General features: G+C 36.9%; 1 protein-coding gene across 3 annotated transcripts in view; it reads left to right on the top strand.

Annotated features, from left to right (window-relative positions):
* LOC145254817 (protein mono-ADP-ribosyltransferase PARP14-like) overlaps positions 1 to 12,867 on the top strand; it is a 99,261-nt gene that overhangs the window by 19,836 nt on the left and 66,558 nt on the right. For 2 of the 3 annotated variants that reach the window (XM_080113643.1, XM_080113645.1), the window contains exons 4-5: positions 174 to 295; positions 11,385 to 11,600. In XM_080113643.1, the coding sequence (XP_079969769.1) occupies positions 174 to 295; positions 11,385 to 11,600 (338 nt within the window). The remainder of the gene's footprint in view (positions 1 to 173; positions 296 to 11,384; positions 11,601 to 12,867) is intronic. The other variant, XM_080113644.1, reaches the window with a different exon arrangement.

Below are 12,867 nucleotides of genomic sequence, written 5' to 3' on the forward strand. Positions count from 1 at the left end.
TCCACCTCCATTTTATTTCATATCGTCGGATTTAATCCAGCTCAACAATCATATATATATATATATATATATATATATATATATATATATATATATATATATATATATATATATAATCAGGAACAACTAACCAAACATTGTGTCACTTCCTGAAGCATTTTTTTTTCTTGTAGGTGCATATAATCAAGTGGAAAAATCACAATCACCATCACTACCAGTGGCATCTGAACCAGCTAAAAATGTTAGAAACACAACCAAAATTGAAATTAAAAAAGGATTATTGAACAAAACAAAGGTATCACGTTGTTATATTACAAAAATAGAAGCAAGAAGGACAAATGAAGAAGTTTAGTTTAAACCTTTATTTTGGGTCAATGCAATTGTAGCAGATACTGTTGGTATTGTCAGGATGTGACCCTAACCCTAACCCTAACCCGACGGGGATGTCGATCAGCTGCTTGGAGTAAAAATGACTTGTGAATTATGCTGTTGATCTAGACACAGACAAAAAACAGGCTTTGACACTCTCATGTGCGTTTGGTATGTCTGTGTAATTTGTGTTGACAAACAGGGTTCATATCAGCACCACCATTGTTGTCAGTACAACAGTTTTTGCTGATTTCACGTTTTGTTTATATAAATCTGGAGGGATATGCGATATAACCATGTCATGAAAAGAGTTATACACCACCCACAAAAAAAAATTATATAGCCTAATAAAAAATAAAATACCCATAACAGCCAACATTAAGCATACAATAAAGCCTATATTTGCTTCAATGTATTTTTTTTTAATTTATTTTTTTTTTATTACATTTTCACCCCAAACAAGGCACATTGCCACTTTGGTGTAGGGGGCTACTATCAGGTGCAGCAACTACTGGGGCACTATGTTGGGATTTGGGCAGCAAGATGTCGGTTCACATTACACTTGAACTTCTGCATGTCAGTACAGTTAGGGAAGCAGGAACCTGGAATGGAATTCCAGAGTCTAGCAGTTCTGGTGAAGAAACTACTGGAGTAGAAAGATCTTTTACATCTAGGGATCTCTACTGTGTGGAGGTGGGATTTAGCTGCCTGTCAGGTTTGTCGAGGGTGTCTACGTCGTGGGGGCACAAGTGTCTGCAGTTCGTCAGAGCATTCACTATTAAAATACTTGTAGAACAAGCAGAGGGATGTAACGTTTCGTCGATGGGACAGAGACTGAAGCTTAGATGCCAGTTCAAGGCCTATCAGATTGGCGACTTTCTTTTGAACTTTGTCTAGGAGCGAGAGACTAGCAGCAGATGCACCAGCCAAGATGTGACAACAATACTCCATACATGGGCGAATGGTGGCCTTATAGAGGTACAGGATACTTTCAGGTGTCAGTAGTTTCCTAGCACGGTAGAGACAGCCTACCTTTTTCGCAGCGGCCCTGGCAATGTTTTCAATATAATTGCTCCAACTCATGTTTCTTGTGAACGTTAGGCCAAGCAGTTTGAAAGATGTACTCTCAGACAGGGAGTCACTGGCCATTGCTATTGGTGGCAGAGAAGGTTTCTTGTAGTTATTGAAGGAAACAAGTTTAGTCTTGGCAACATTGAATGTGACCATCCATTTATGTCCCCATTCCACTACAGATTGGAGGTCATCCTCTAGTGTTTTTGCCATTTCTTTAGATATGTGTTCATTTGTTTTCCTGTCATGCCTGTTATAGAGTGTGGTGTCATCAGCATGTATACCCATCTCAGAGGTAGTTTTGTCGGGGAGGTCATTCATAAATATTAGGAACAATAGTGACCCAAGAATAGACCCCTGAGGCACTCCCACATTTATATCACACTGTTTAGATGTACGACCGTCGAGGACAACCTGGATTTTTCTCTTATCTAAGAAGGATTTAATTATGTTAAGTATTCTACCAGTGATACCGTATGATTTAATTTTCTTGAGGAGATCCTCATGCCATACCCTGTCAAAAGCCTTAGATATATCTAGAGCTACCGCTCTGCCCTCCCCCGCTTTGTTCAGTGAATGGTATATACGTTCAGAGATTACAGTGAGGAGTCAGCTTTGGAACGGGCTTGTCTAAATCCATATTGTTTGTCAGTCAGAAGTTTAGCATCTGTAAGGTGTCGGACTAGAGCATGGTTAATTATGGTCTCAAATATTTTGGCGAAAAGTGTGAGGAGGCTAATGGGGTGATAATTTGATGGGTCAGTTCTTTCGCCAGAATTCTTGAATACTGGTACCACAGAAGCAGTTTTCCAACAGCCCGGAAAGCAAGCTTCATTAAGGCATTTGTTCTAGAGTTTGGAGAGAACTGGAGCTACTTCGGCTGAGCACTTTTTTAATAGCACAGCTGGGATGAGATCAGGTCCACATGCTTTTGAAGTGTCAAGATTTTTTATGATAGCGTGTACCTGAGCAGGGGTGATTTTTAGATCGTCTAGCGTGGCGTCTGTCCGCAAAGGTAAGTCAGGCAGAGGGTGGTTGGAAGGGTCCAGTGTGGAGTTCGAGGCAAACGGACTGGCAAGCATATTAGCCTTGTCGGTTGCTGAGCAAACAACCTCGTGATTGTTGGTTAAGAGCTTTTTTTACTTATCCTGAAATTATTTCCAATCTCTATGGACGTGAAGTGACATTGAGATAGTAGACTTCTCTGAAATAATCTAAAAAGTAATGTTGTTAAAATCTGACCGTACTATACAGACATTCATGCTTGCATGTAAAATAGATGTTAAACTGAATATGATAGGTTTGATTATATTCTATAGGAACATAAGAAAGAAGAAGCTTGAATTAAATTGATTAAAATAATTAAGTTATATTGCTTTTACAGTTTTGTAAATTAGTTGATAAAAACTTTTCCTATTAAAAGATTTATTTGGAATTAACTTCATTTACTTCACTAATTCTTATTCCCAAATATCTATTTAGTCAAGGTAAATTAACAATTACTGTTTGCTGAAAAGTTCATGGTAATTATTGTGCTTTAGTATACATTAACCAACAATTTACATTACAAACAGCAAAAATGAACCAAACAAACTACATTGCAGACAGGCACGACTAAACTAACCAATCCGTATTACAAAATTAAACTAAACATAATTGACAGACAAAATTTTAAATCAAAACTATTTGTATGGCAAAAGGGCAAATCTAAATCAGACAAAACTTAACCAGACACCCAACATTAGAAACAGATGTACTGCGCTCATTATCAATATCACAGTCCCAAATGATTTTGGCCTTAATAGAGCTGAACGGGAAAAGATAACAAAATATCAGGACCTAAAAAATGATCTAAAAACCATATGGTCTCTGAAGGAAATAAACATTATACCGCTTGTGATAGGAGCAACTGGTTTAATAAAAAATAACCTTCAGAAATACTTAGAAGCAATCCCTGGAAGACCAAGCTGTAACGAAATAAAAATAGCAACCATAAAGGGAATAGCATCTATTCTTAAAAGAGCCCTCGGATATGAATTTAAATCATAACAGAATCAAGTGTTAGCTCCAGGAGGGAGCCCCTTGATATCTTAAAACTTACTGAAGTTAAATAAAAAAAAATAAAAAATGAAACTAAACTGAACAACCTACATTGTCAACAGACAAAATTAAACCAAAGTTTACAATGGAAACAGCCAAGACTAAACCAAAATACCTGCATTTTAAAATACACAAAACAATATTTAATGAAAACATACAAAATTAAACAAAAAAAACTACATTATAAAAAGACAAAACTAAACAAAAAATTAATATTGCAAAAAAACAACAGTGTAACCATATAAAACTAAATCAAATCACCCATATTGGAAACACACAAACCTAAATCAAACAATTATAAAAGAGAAATCTAAACAAAACTAACTACATTGAAAATGCAAAAAACTAACAAAATAAATTATATTGAAAAAGAAAAAACTAAACAGTACATTTGAACAGACAAAGCTAAAAACTTACATCGAAAGTATACAAAATTAAACCAACTAACTACATTGCAAGCAAATACACCTACCAAATAACCTACATTACAAAAGGCAAAATGAAACCAGACAAACTGCATGAGACTCAGGCAAAATATACCAAAAATTTATACTATGTTGGAAACACAAAACTAAACAAACTAGGTCACGGAAACAAGTAGCCAAGGGTGGCATGAGCAACACTCCAAACTCAAAACCCAACCGATAAGACACAGGAAGGCGACATATGATCAAATTCGATCGTGTCTTAATTAGCATATGTCGAATTTGAGCATATAAAAGGCTTGTATTTCTTTGATTGGAGGGAAAATATTTTTTGCACACTTAGAGTCATTTTGTACGTACTTTGCGTGTCAGTTAGAAAAAGGAAGACATATTTTTTGTGCACAAAATGGTATACGGCAGTTTAAAACTTAATTTTCAACACTTCAAGCTATTCCAGAAATGAGTGAGATTGACCAACTGGATGTTGAGCGGATAGAGATTCGATTAAAGGAGGCATTCACGGATGGTGCATTCACAGCCTACAGAAAGTTAATCATGGTGAAATAGGTTGGTGAGCAGGTGGACATGTACATGAACAATGTGAACGGTTGGTTGGACTGGCTGGTTTTGAGGAAGTTGGACTAGAACAACTTGCCAAACTGATTTCCTGATGCCATTTCCATTGAACTCCACAGCAGGCACCAAAAATTGAGACTCTAACCATGGGAGACCTAATAGCAAAAGCAAGGGTGATGATGTCAACCAGGGACCAAAGTCATCATGTGGTTGCAGCTGTGAGTCCATCAAATGGTAAATCTGCTGTTCCTACCAGTGATAGCCCTAGCACAGGAGTAAACTACTTCAAATGCGGCCGCAAGGGTCACATAGCAAGAAATTGCCGAAAACATGGAACCCATTGCTACCGATGCGGCAAGATTGGTCACTGGGCCCAGGGCTGTTTAGGAAATGAATAAGGGGACAAGGCATCAGCGCCAGCCTACTCCCCCACCAAGATGTAAATGTGGACGTCCTCACTATTGGAGGCTCATCCTGAGATTGCTGGGGAAGAGGAAGAAGTCACTATTTCAAATCCCATATACCGGTACAAGGTCTGGGTGAAAGTAATCAATGTTATGCCACCAGTAGCAGGCCCCGAGCATAGTCTATACCAAATTGGAGACTGTGTGGGTGAAGGCATAGAGAGTCGTTGTACCACGAGATTTGGGCAGGGTCAGGTAACCGAGATAATCAGTCCACAGTCCGTCTTGGTGGATGAGATGCCCCAACAAGATGTGACAACAGTCACGGAAACAAGCGGCCAAGGATGGTATGTGCGGCGCTCAAAACTCGAAATGCGACCAATTGGATACAAAAAGGCAACATATGCTAAAATTTTATCGCATCTTAATTTGCTTATGTCAAATTTGAACCTATAAAAAGCTCTTATTTCTTTGATTGGAGGGAAAATATGCTTTGCTCACTAAGTATCATTTTGTACATACTTCACGTGTCAGTGGGAAAAAGAAAGATGAATTATTTTTTGTGCAGTTAATTCACATGTCAGAAAGAGAAAAGAATGATAAGTTTTTTGTGCACAAAAGTCGACAGTTTAAAATTTAATTTTCAACACTTTACAGATAAAACTTAACTAAAGATCTTTCATGCCAAACAGACAAAACTAAACAAAATAACAGCTAAAACCCAATAATAAACTTACATGTAAAACAGGCAAAATGAAACTAAACATTAAAAAAAAAATGTCTAAATTGCAACCAGATAAAACTAAACTGAACAACCTAAATTGCAACAAGATAAAAGTATCCCAAACAGCCTAAATAGCGAAGACATAAAACTAAACCAAACAACCCACATTGCAAACACATAAAACTAAACCAAAACAACCTACATTTTAAACACATGAACCTAAACAAAGCAACATACATTACAAGCACATAAAACTCAACAAAACAACCATATATTTAAAACACATAAAACTAAACCAGAAAACCTATATTACAAACAGAAAAAATGAAACCATTTCTAGCAGCTCCTGCCCAGATGTGGCAGCAGTACTCCATCCTTGGATGTACCTAGCTCTTATATAGATAGAGAATTGCATCAGCAGTGAGAAATTAAACAAACTAAAATAATATTCTAAACATTTTATTACTATGAGGAGCATTCAATAAGTAATGCCCCTGATCCACTTCTCATAGCAGTAGAGCAACGAAACTTAGCACAGTTGTCTTTCTTTACATAGAAACCACCAAGAGTTATGCATTTCTCCAATTGTTTATCAAACTATAGACACCCCTTCTATTCTTGATATGCAGGCGAATTGGACACACACATATCCAAGGCAACAGATGAATAGTTAAGAAAATGACCTCCAGTCTCTAGTAGAATAAACAACATCAGATTAATGCAAGTGTGCCCAGAGCCTTTATCATTTCTGATCTTAAATGACCTTAATGCAATTGCATAAAAAATGGATATATTTGCTGATAACATTATGCTCAATTTTGGATATGCGGGTAAATTGAACACCCACATATCCAAGACAACAGTTGAATAGAAATCTATAGAATAAAGAGAAATCTACTGGATCGATAGAAGGATCCCACCATTTTTCCAGCAACCTTGGCAATGGATCTGATGTACACATTCTATTTCGGATCAGGAGTAAAAGTCAATCCCAGAAGCTTGTCAAAACATGGAGCCTCTCCAAGATGAAAGCTATGCATTTCAATTGACCCCAGATGGGGATAAGAGCATTGATGATGTAAAGAGAGAAGCTTGATTTTAAATGCATTAAAATTAACCAGCCACCTCTTTCCCCATTCTACCACGTGTTCAAGATCAGAGGAGAGAGAATCAGAGAGAACTTGATCATTTATGGCCTTTGATGTGCTGCCATAAATGGTAGTGTCATCAGCATAAATGTCTTGGAATGATCTAAGGATATGATTTGGAAGAGAGTTGGGCCCAGAATCGACCCCTGAGGGAATCCAGCATTAATACTGTGAGCTTCTGACTTCTGCCTATCAACCAATACTCTTATGAACCTATCAGAGAGAAATGATTTAATAACTGAGAAAACATTTCCAGCTACACCATAGATGGAGATCTTGTGAAGTAGGCCTTTATGCCATACCCTATCAAAAGCCTTTGATATGTTAAGAGCAATTGTCCTAGAAAGGAAGCCTTCATCAAGAGATTCAGTAATCCTATGAGATATAACTGTAAGCACATCTGCTGTAGGTCTAGCAGAACGGAAACCATATTGCATGTCACTTAGAAGGTTATTTTTGCTGAGATAGTTGACTACTTCTCTATTTAACACAGATTTCAGCAACTTACTCATGATGCACAGAAGACGTATTGGTCTGTACTGAGAAGGAAATGACTAATCACCTGAATTTTTAAATACAGGGCATACTGATTAGATTTTCCAGGATGTTGGGAAGTAATTCTCCTTAAAATAATGCTTAAACAGCTTTGTAAGTGTGGGAGCTAATTCTGGTTGAAGGTTTTTGGGCACTATAATAGGAATGCTGTCAGGGCCGGTTGCTTTACTAGAATCAGGGTTTTTGATTAGCTTGGCAACATCACACACAGATATGTGTATATCACATAGCGGGTTTTCTAATACAGGACGAAATACTGGGGGTTGAAGGCTTTGGTTGCAAAAGGTAGAATTAGCTGCAAAGTTCTTGGCAAAGAGTTTCACATTAGAAGCACATGAAACTAATCCGAGCGACCTACATTGCAAACACATAAACATATGAAACTAAACTAAACAAAACAATCTACATTACAAACGCATAAAACTAAACTAAACAAACTACATTGAAAACATTTAAATCTAACCTGAACAACTTACATTACAAACACATAAAACTAAATCGAACAACCTACATTGTAAATACATAAAATTAAACAGAACAATCTACATTGTAAGCACATAAAACTAAACCAAACAACACACATTGCAAATGCAAACAACTAAACAACCTACATTTCAAACACATAAAACTAAACTTAGCAATCTACATTAAAGACACATAAACCTTCTGATGCAAACACATAAAAGTAATCTGCTTTTGTAATATTATTGTTTAATTTCGTGTTTTTTTCTATTGGCTATGTTGGTTGTTTGGTTTAGTTTGTTCAGTTTACAATGTACATTGGTTTAGTTTTGTTTGTTTCTTATATAGATAGTTTTGTGTAAGTTTAATCTTTTTTGTAATATAGGAAATTTGGTTTACTTTTATGTTTGCAATATAGGTAGTTTAGTGTAGTTTTGTGTTGTGGCCCTGTAAGTGTTTGAAAGAAAGACAGTATTTAATGAAAACGAAATATATTGAAAACTAAACAGATACAACAAATACAAAGAGTGATCATATGACTGTCAAGTGTGCATAACGTTGGGGACATATTCTTCTTTATGTAGAAAACTTTGTTATTACCCGTCAGGTGAACACCACAGTACCCACCTTTCAAGCCTTAACACCACAATGGTATTAGTATTGTTTTCTCTCTCTCTTTCTCTCTCTCTCTCTCTCTCTCTCTCTCTCTCTCTCTCTCTCTCTCTCTCTTTGCTGATACGGTAGGTTTCAGAAATGGCAAGAAACTCCGTTTTATTTCGATATAAAAAAACTAAGAAAAAACAATAAACCACTAAAAAACGCATCGAAGCACAAAAATTAGGAAATCGTGACTTCTGGAAAATCTACAACAGTGTAGTAAATAATGGGCAATCAACAATTTCCCCACTAACCAACAATCACGAGGTTGTTTGCTCAGCAACCGACAAGGCTAATATGCTTGCCAGCCGGTTCGTCTCAAACTCCACACTGGACCCTTCCAACAACCCCCTGCCTGACTTTCCTTTGTGGACAGACGCCACGCTAGACGATCTAAAAATCACCCCTGCTCAGGTACATGCTATCATAAAAAAACCTTGCCACTTCAAAAGCATGTGAACCTGATCTCATCCCAACTGTGCTATTAAAAAGTGCTCAGCCGAAGTAGCTCCAGTTCTCTCCAAACTCTACAACAAATGCCTTAATGAATCATGCTTTCCGGGCTGTTGGAAAACTGCTTCTGTGGTACCAATATTCAGGAATTCTGGCAAAAGAACTGACCCATCAAATTATCACCCCATTAGCCTCCTCACACTTTTCGCCAAAATATTTGAGACCATAATTAACCATGCTCTAGTCCGGCACCATACAGATGCTAAACATCTGACTGACAAACAATATGGATTTAAACAAGCCCGTTCCACAGCTGACATCCTCACTGTAATCTCTGAATGTATATACCATTCACTGGACAAAGCGGGGGAGGGCAGAGCGGTAGCTCTAGATATATCTAAGGCTTTTGACAGGGTATGGCACAAGGGTCTCCTCAGGAAAATTAAATCATACGGTATCACTGGTAGAATACTTAGCATAATTAAATCGTTCTTAGATAAGAGAAAAATCCAGGTTGTCCTCGACGGTCGAACATCTAAACAGTGTGATATAAATGCGGGAGTGCCTCAGGGGTCTATTCTTGGACCTCTATTGTTCCTGATATTTATGAATGACCTCCCCGACAAAACTGCCTCTGAGATGGGTATATATGCTGATGACACTACACTCTATAACAGGCATGACAGGAAAACAAATGAACACATATCTAAAGAAATAGCAAAAACACTAGTGGATGACCTCCAATCTGTAGTGGAATGGGGACATAAATGGATGGTCACATTCAATGTTGCCAAGACTAAACTTGTTTCCTTCAATAACTACAAGAAACCTTCTCTGTCACCAATAGCAATAGCCAGTGACTCCCTGTCTGAGAGTACATCTTTCAAACTGCTTGGCCTAACGTTCACAGGAAACATGAGCTGGAACAATTATATTGAAAACATTGCCAGGGCCGCTGCGAAAAAGGTAGGCTCTCTCTACCGTGCTAGAAAACTACTGACACCTGAAAGTATCCTGTATCTCTATAAGGCCATCATTCGCCCATGTATGGAGTATTGTTGTCACATCTGGGCTGGTGCATCTACTACTAGTCTCTCGCTCCTAGACAAGGTTCAAAAAAGAGTCGCCAATCTGATAGGCCCTGAACTGGCATCTAAGCTTCAGCCTCTGTCCCATCGACGAAACGTTGCATCCCTTTGCTTGTTCTACAAGTATTTTAATAGTGAATGCTCTGACGAACTGCAAACACTTGTGCTCTCACGACGCAGACACCCTCAACAAACCCGACAGGCAGCTAAATCCCACCCCCACACAGTAGAGATCCCTAGATGTAAAAGATCTTTCTACTCCAGTAGTTTCTTCCCAGAACCGCTAGACTCTGGAATTCCATTCCAGGATCTTGCTTCCCTAACTGTACTGACATGCAGAAGTTCAAGTGTAATGTGAACCGACATCTTGCTGCCCGAATCCCTACATAGTGCCCCAGTAGTTGCTGCGCCTGATAGTAGCCCCCTAAACCAAAGTGGCAATGTGCCTTGTTTGGGGTGAAAATGTAATAAAAAAAAAAATTTTTTAAGTGTATGTATTCGATAATAATAATTTTAAAAAGTATTAAAACCAACAGATTAATGTTGTGAGGTCAATCCATTACATTGTTTTAATCTCTCTCTCTCTCTCTCTCTCTCTCTCTCTCTCTCTCTCTCTCTCTCTCTCAGAAACTCATTCTGTGTTTCTTTTTAAAAAATTTTTTAAAAGTCTAATAAAACAGAAAGTATGTTAATGTAAATAACACCCTCCCCCAAAAGGAAAGAGCAAAACAAACTATTGGATTGCGATAGTTGGTTATAATGTAATTATATGTATGTAGGTGGTGTAGTGTTCGTTAAGTAAAGAGAATGTAATCATTCCAATAATCCATGAATATTGGAATGGGTAGTGTCAGCCAATCAAAGTGTTAGGATCAAGTATGTGGAGACATTAGTATTTCTAGTGTAGAAGGTAAGGTAAATGCTATGTGTAATAGGGAATAAATCAATTAGGTAGGAAGGGGTTTAAATTTAAGTCCCCTGTGTGTATAAATATGGGGTGTAAGTAGGTGACAGTGATAGTACTTGGAGAATAGGGGTTATAATGGGAAACTACTTCCTCTGTAGGTTATGGCCATGAAGATGATGGCGATCCTAGCATTAAAACTTATGTTTTAATATTACAAATGAATGTGTCTAAAATGTCATTCTATAGTTAAATAAGGTAATGGCTAATAGCGTAAACATAATAAATTTGTATGTGCCATCTGTTGTTGCAAACATACAGTATTTTAGTGGAGAGGTGAAAAACTGCGCCCTTTTAATTATATATATATATATATATATATATATATATATATATATAATATAAAATTTGTTTTAATTCTCTATATCTTATGGGTGTTTCATTTCAGTGTGATGTCATTGTCAACACAACTAATTCTTCATTGTATCTAAATACCGGAGGGATTTCCAAGGCTATTCTTGTAGATGCTGGAGATGAATTACAAAGAGAATGCAACAATTATTCTTTTGCATCTCAAAAGATTGTGGTAACTGGTGGATATAAATTACCTTGCAGCAAAGTGTTTCATATTTGTATACCTCACTGGAGTCAGAGTTCACCAGATGTAAGAAATACTTTTATTTATATTATTACTTACTTACTGTGTGTGTGTGTGTGTGTGTGTGTGTGCGTGTGCGTGCGTGCGTGCGTGCGTGCAGGGATATAGAAATTCCCAGGACATAATTAAACAATTGAGACATGAGGCAGATTTCTTTTTCTGTCCTCGTAAAAAGCAAGAGATTTAGATGGGAAACTTTGATATAATGTAGCAACTTTAGTTTGCAATGATGTAGACTTGCTCTTTTTTGTTGGTTAGAGAGTGATACTGGTTCTGTGTAAATCCTTTCCTCATTTAAAGAGCTTCAACAAAATAGAATTGCTTGAAAAATTAAAGATCTAATTGTCTGTGTCAAGCAATTGCAATGCTCAAACATGGTTGCAGCTTTTATGTTACAGAGTGTTTGAAATAAAATTAGTCATTTTTTTTATATATTTTTACATTTCAGAAGCATTGTAAGTATTCAATGGAGAGGTTCTGCACACTGTTTCATATAAGTCCTAATTATAAAATTTATCCCTCTCAATTATACAGGGTGACCCCCCCCCCAAAAAAAAAACAGGACATTCAATTGTTTTTCCGAGCATTTTACAGTCAACGGAGAAAAAAAGGCCAAACACCCTAGTTTTTTGATGTGATGTTTTGAATATAATAAACTAGTTATGACCAAAGTTTCATTTCATTTGGACAAAACACTAAGAAACGGGGCCTAATTATAGTTGTGGCCCGTTTTTGTAGATATAACTATCAGTTACAAGTTATTGCCCTTTATTAGAACTCTTCATTGATGTCACACCAGAAATGATACGTTGCCTCTTTTCCTCACTATGGACATCATACTCTTCAGATGTTCAAAAATGCACCTAATAAAAGCCTGGAGTAAGCATTCCATGCATGCTTTAATTTCTGACTTCAGCTCAATATATTATACTAGAGTCTAAATCAATCTTTCCCAAAGTGGGCATTGCTTTGATATGGGGGAGGGAACACAAAAAAGAGATGGTTAGGAAGGGGTGTAGTGTGACATTAACAGCATTTAAAACTCTTTTTTGAGAAAATTTCCAGAAACAAAAACTTATTGGAAATATGTTTGCCAGCATTCACAGCAATCCACTGACTTTCCCTTGGCCCCCAAATTAACAGAGTTTAAGTCATTCCTATAATGATCTATTTCCTGCTGAATAACTTTAAAAATAAAATTATTTGCATTTTAAAGTAGCTTTTAATGGCTTCTTGCTTGATTTTCACATCTCTATATTTATAAAATAGATAT

Source organism: Euprymna scolopes, chromosome 30 (genome assembly GCF_053919585.1).
Source record: "Euprymna scolopes isolate OS-2025 chromosome 30, ASM5391958v1, whole genome shotgun sequence".
NCBI lineage: Eukaryota > Metazoa > Mollusca > Cephalopoda > Sepiida > Sepiolidae > Euprymna > Euprymna scolopes.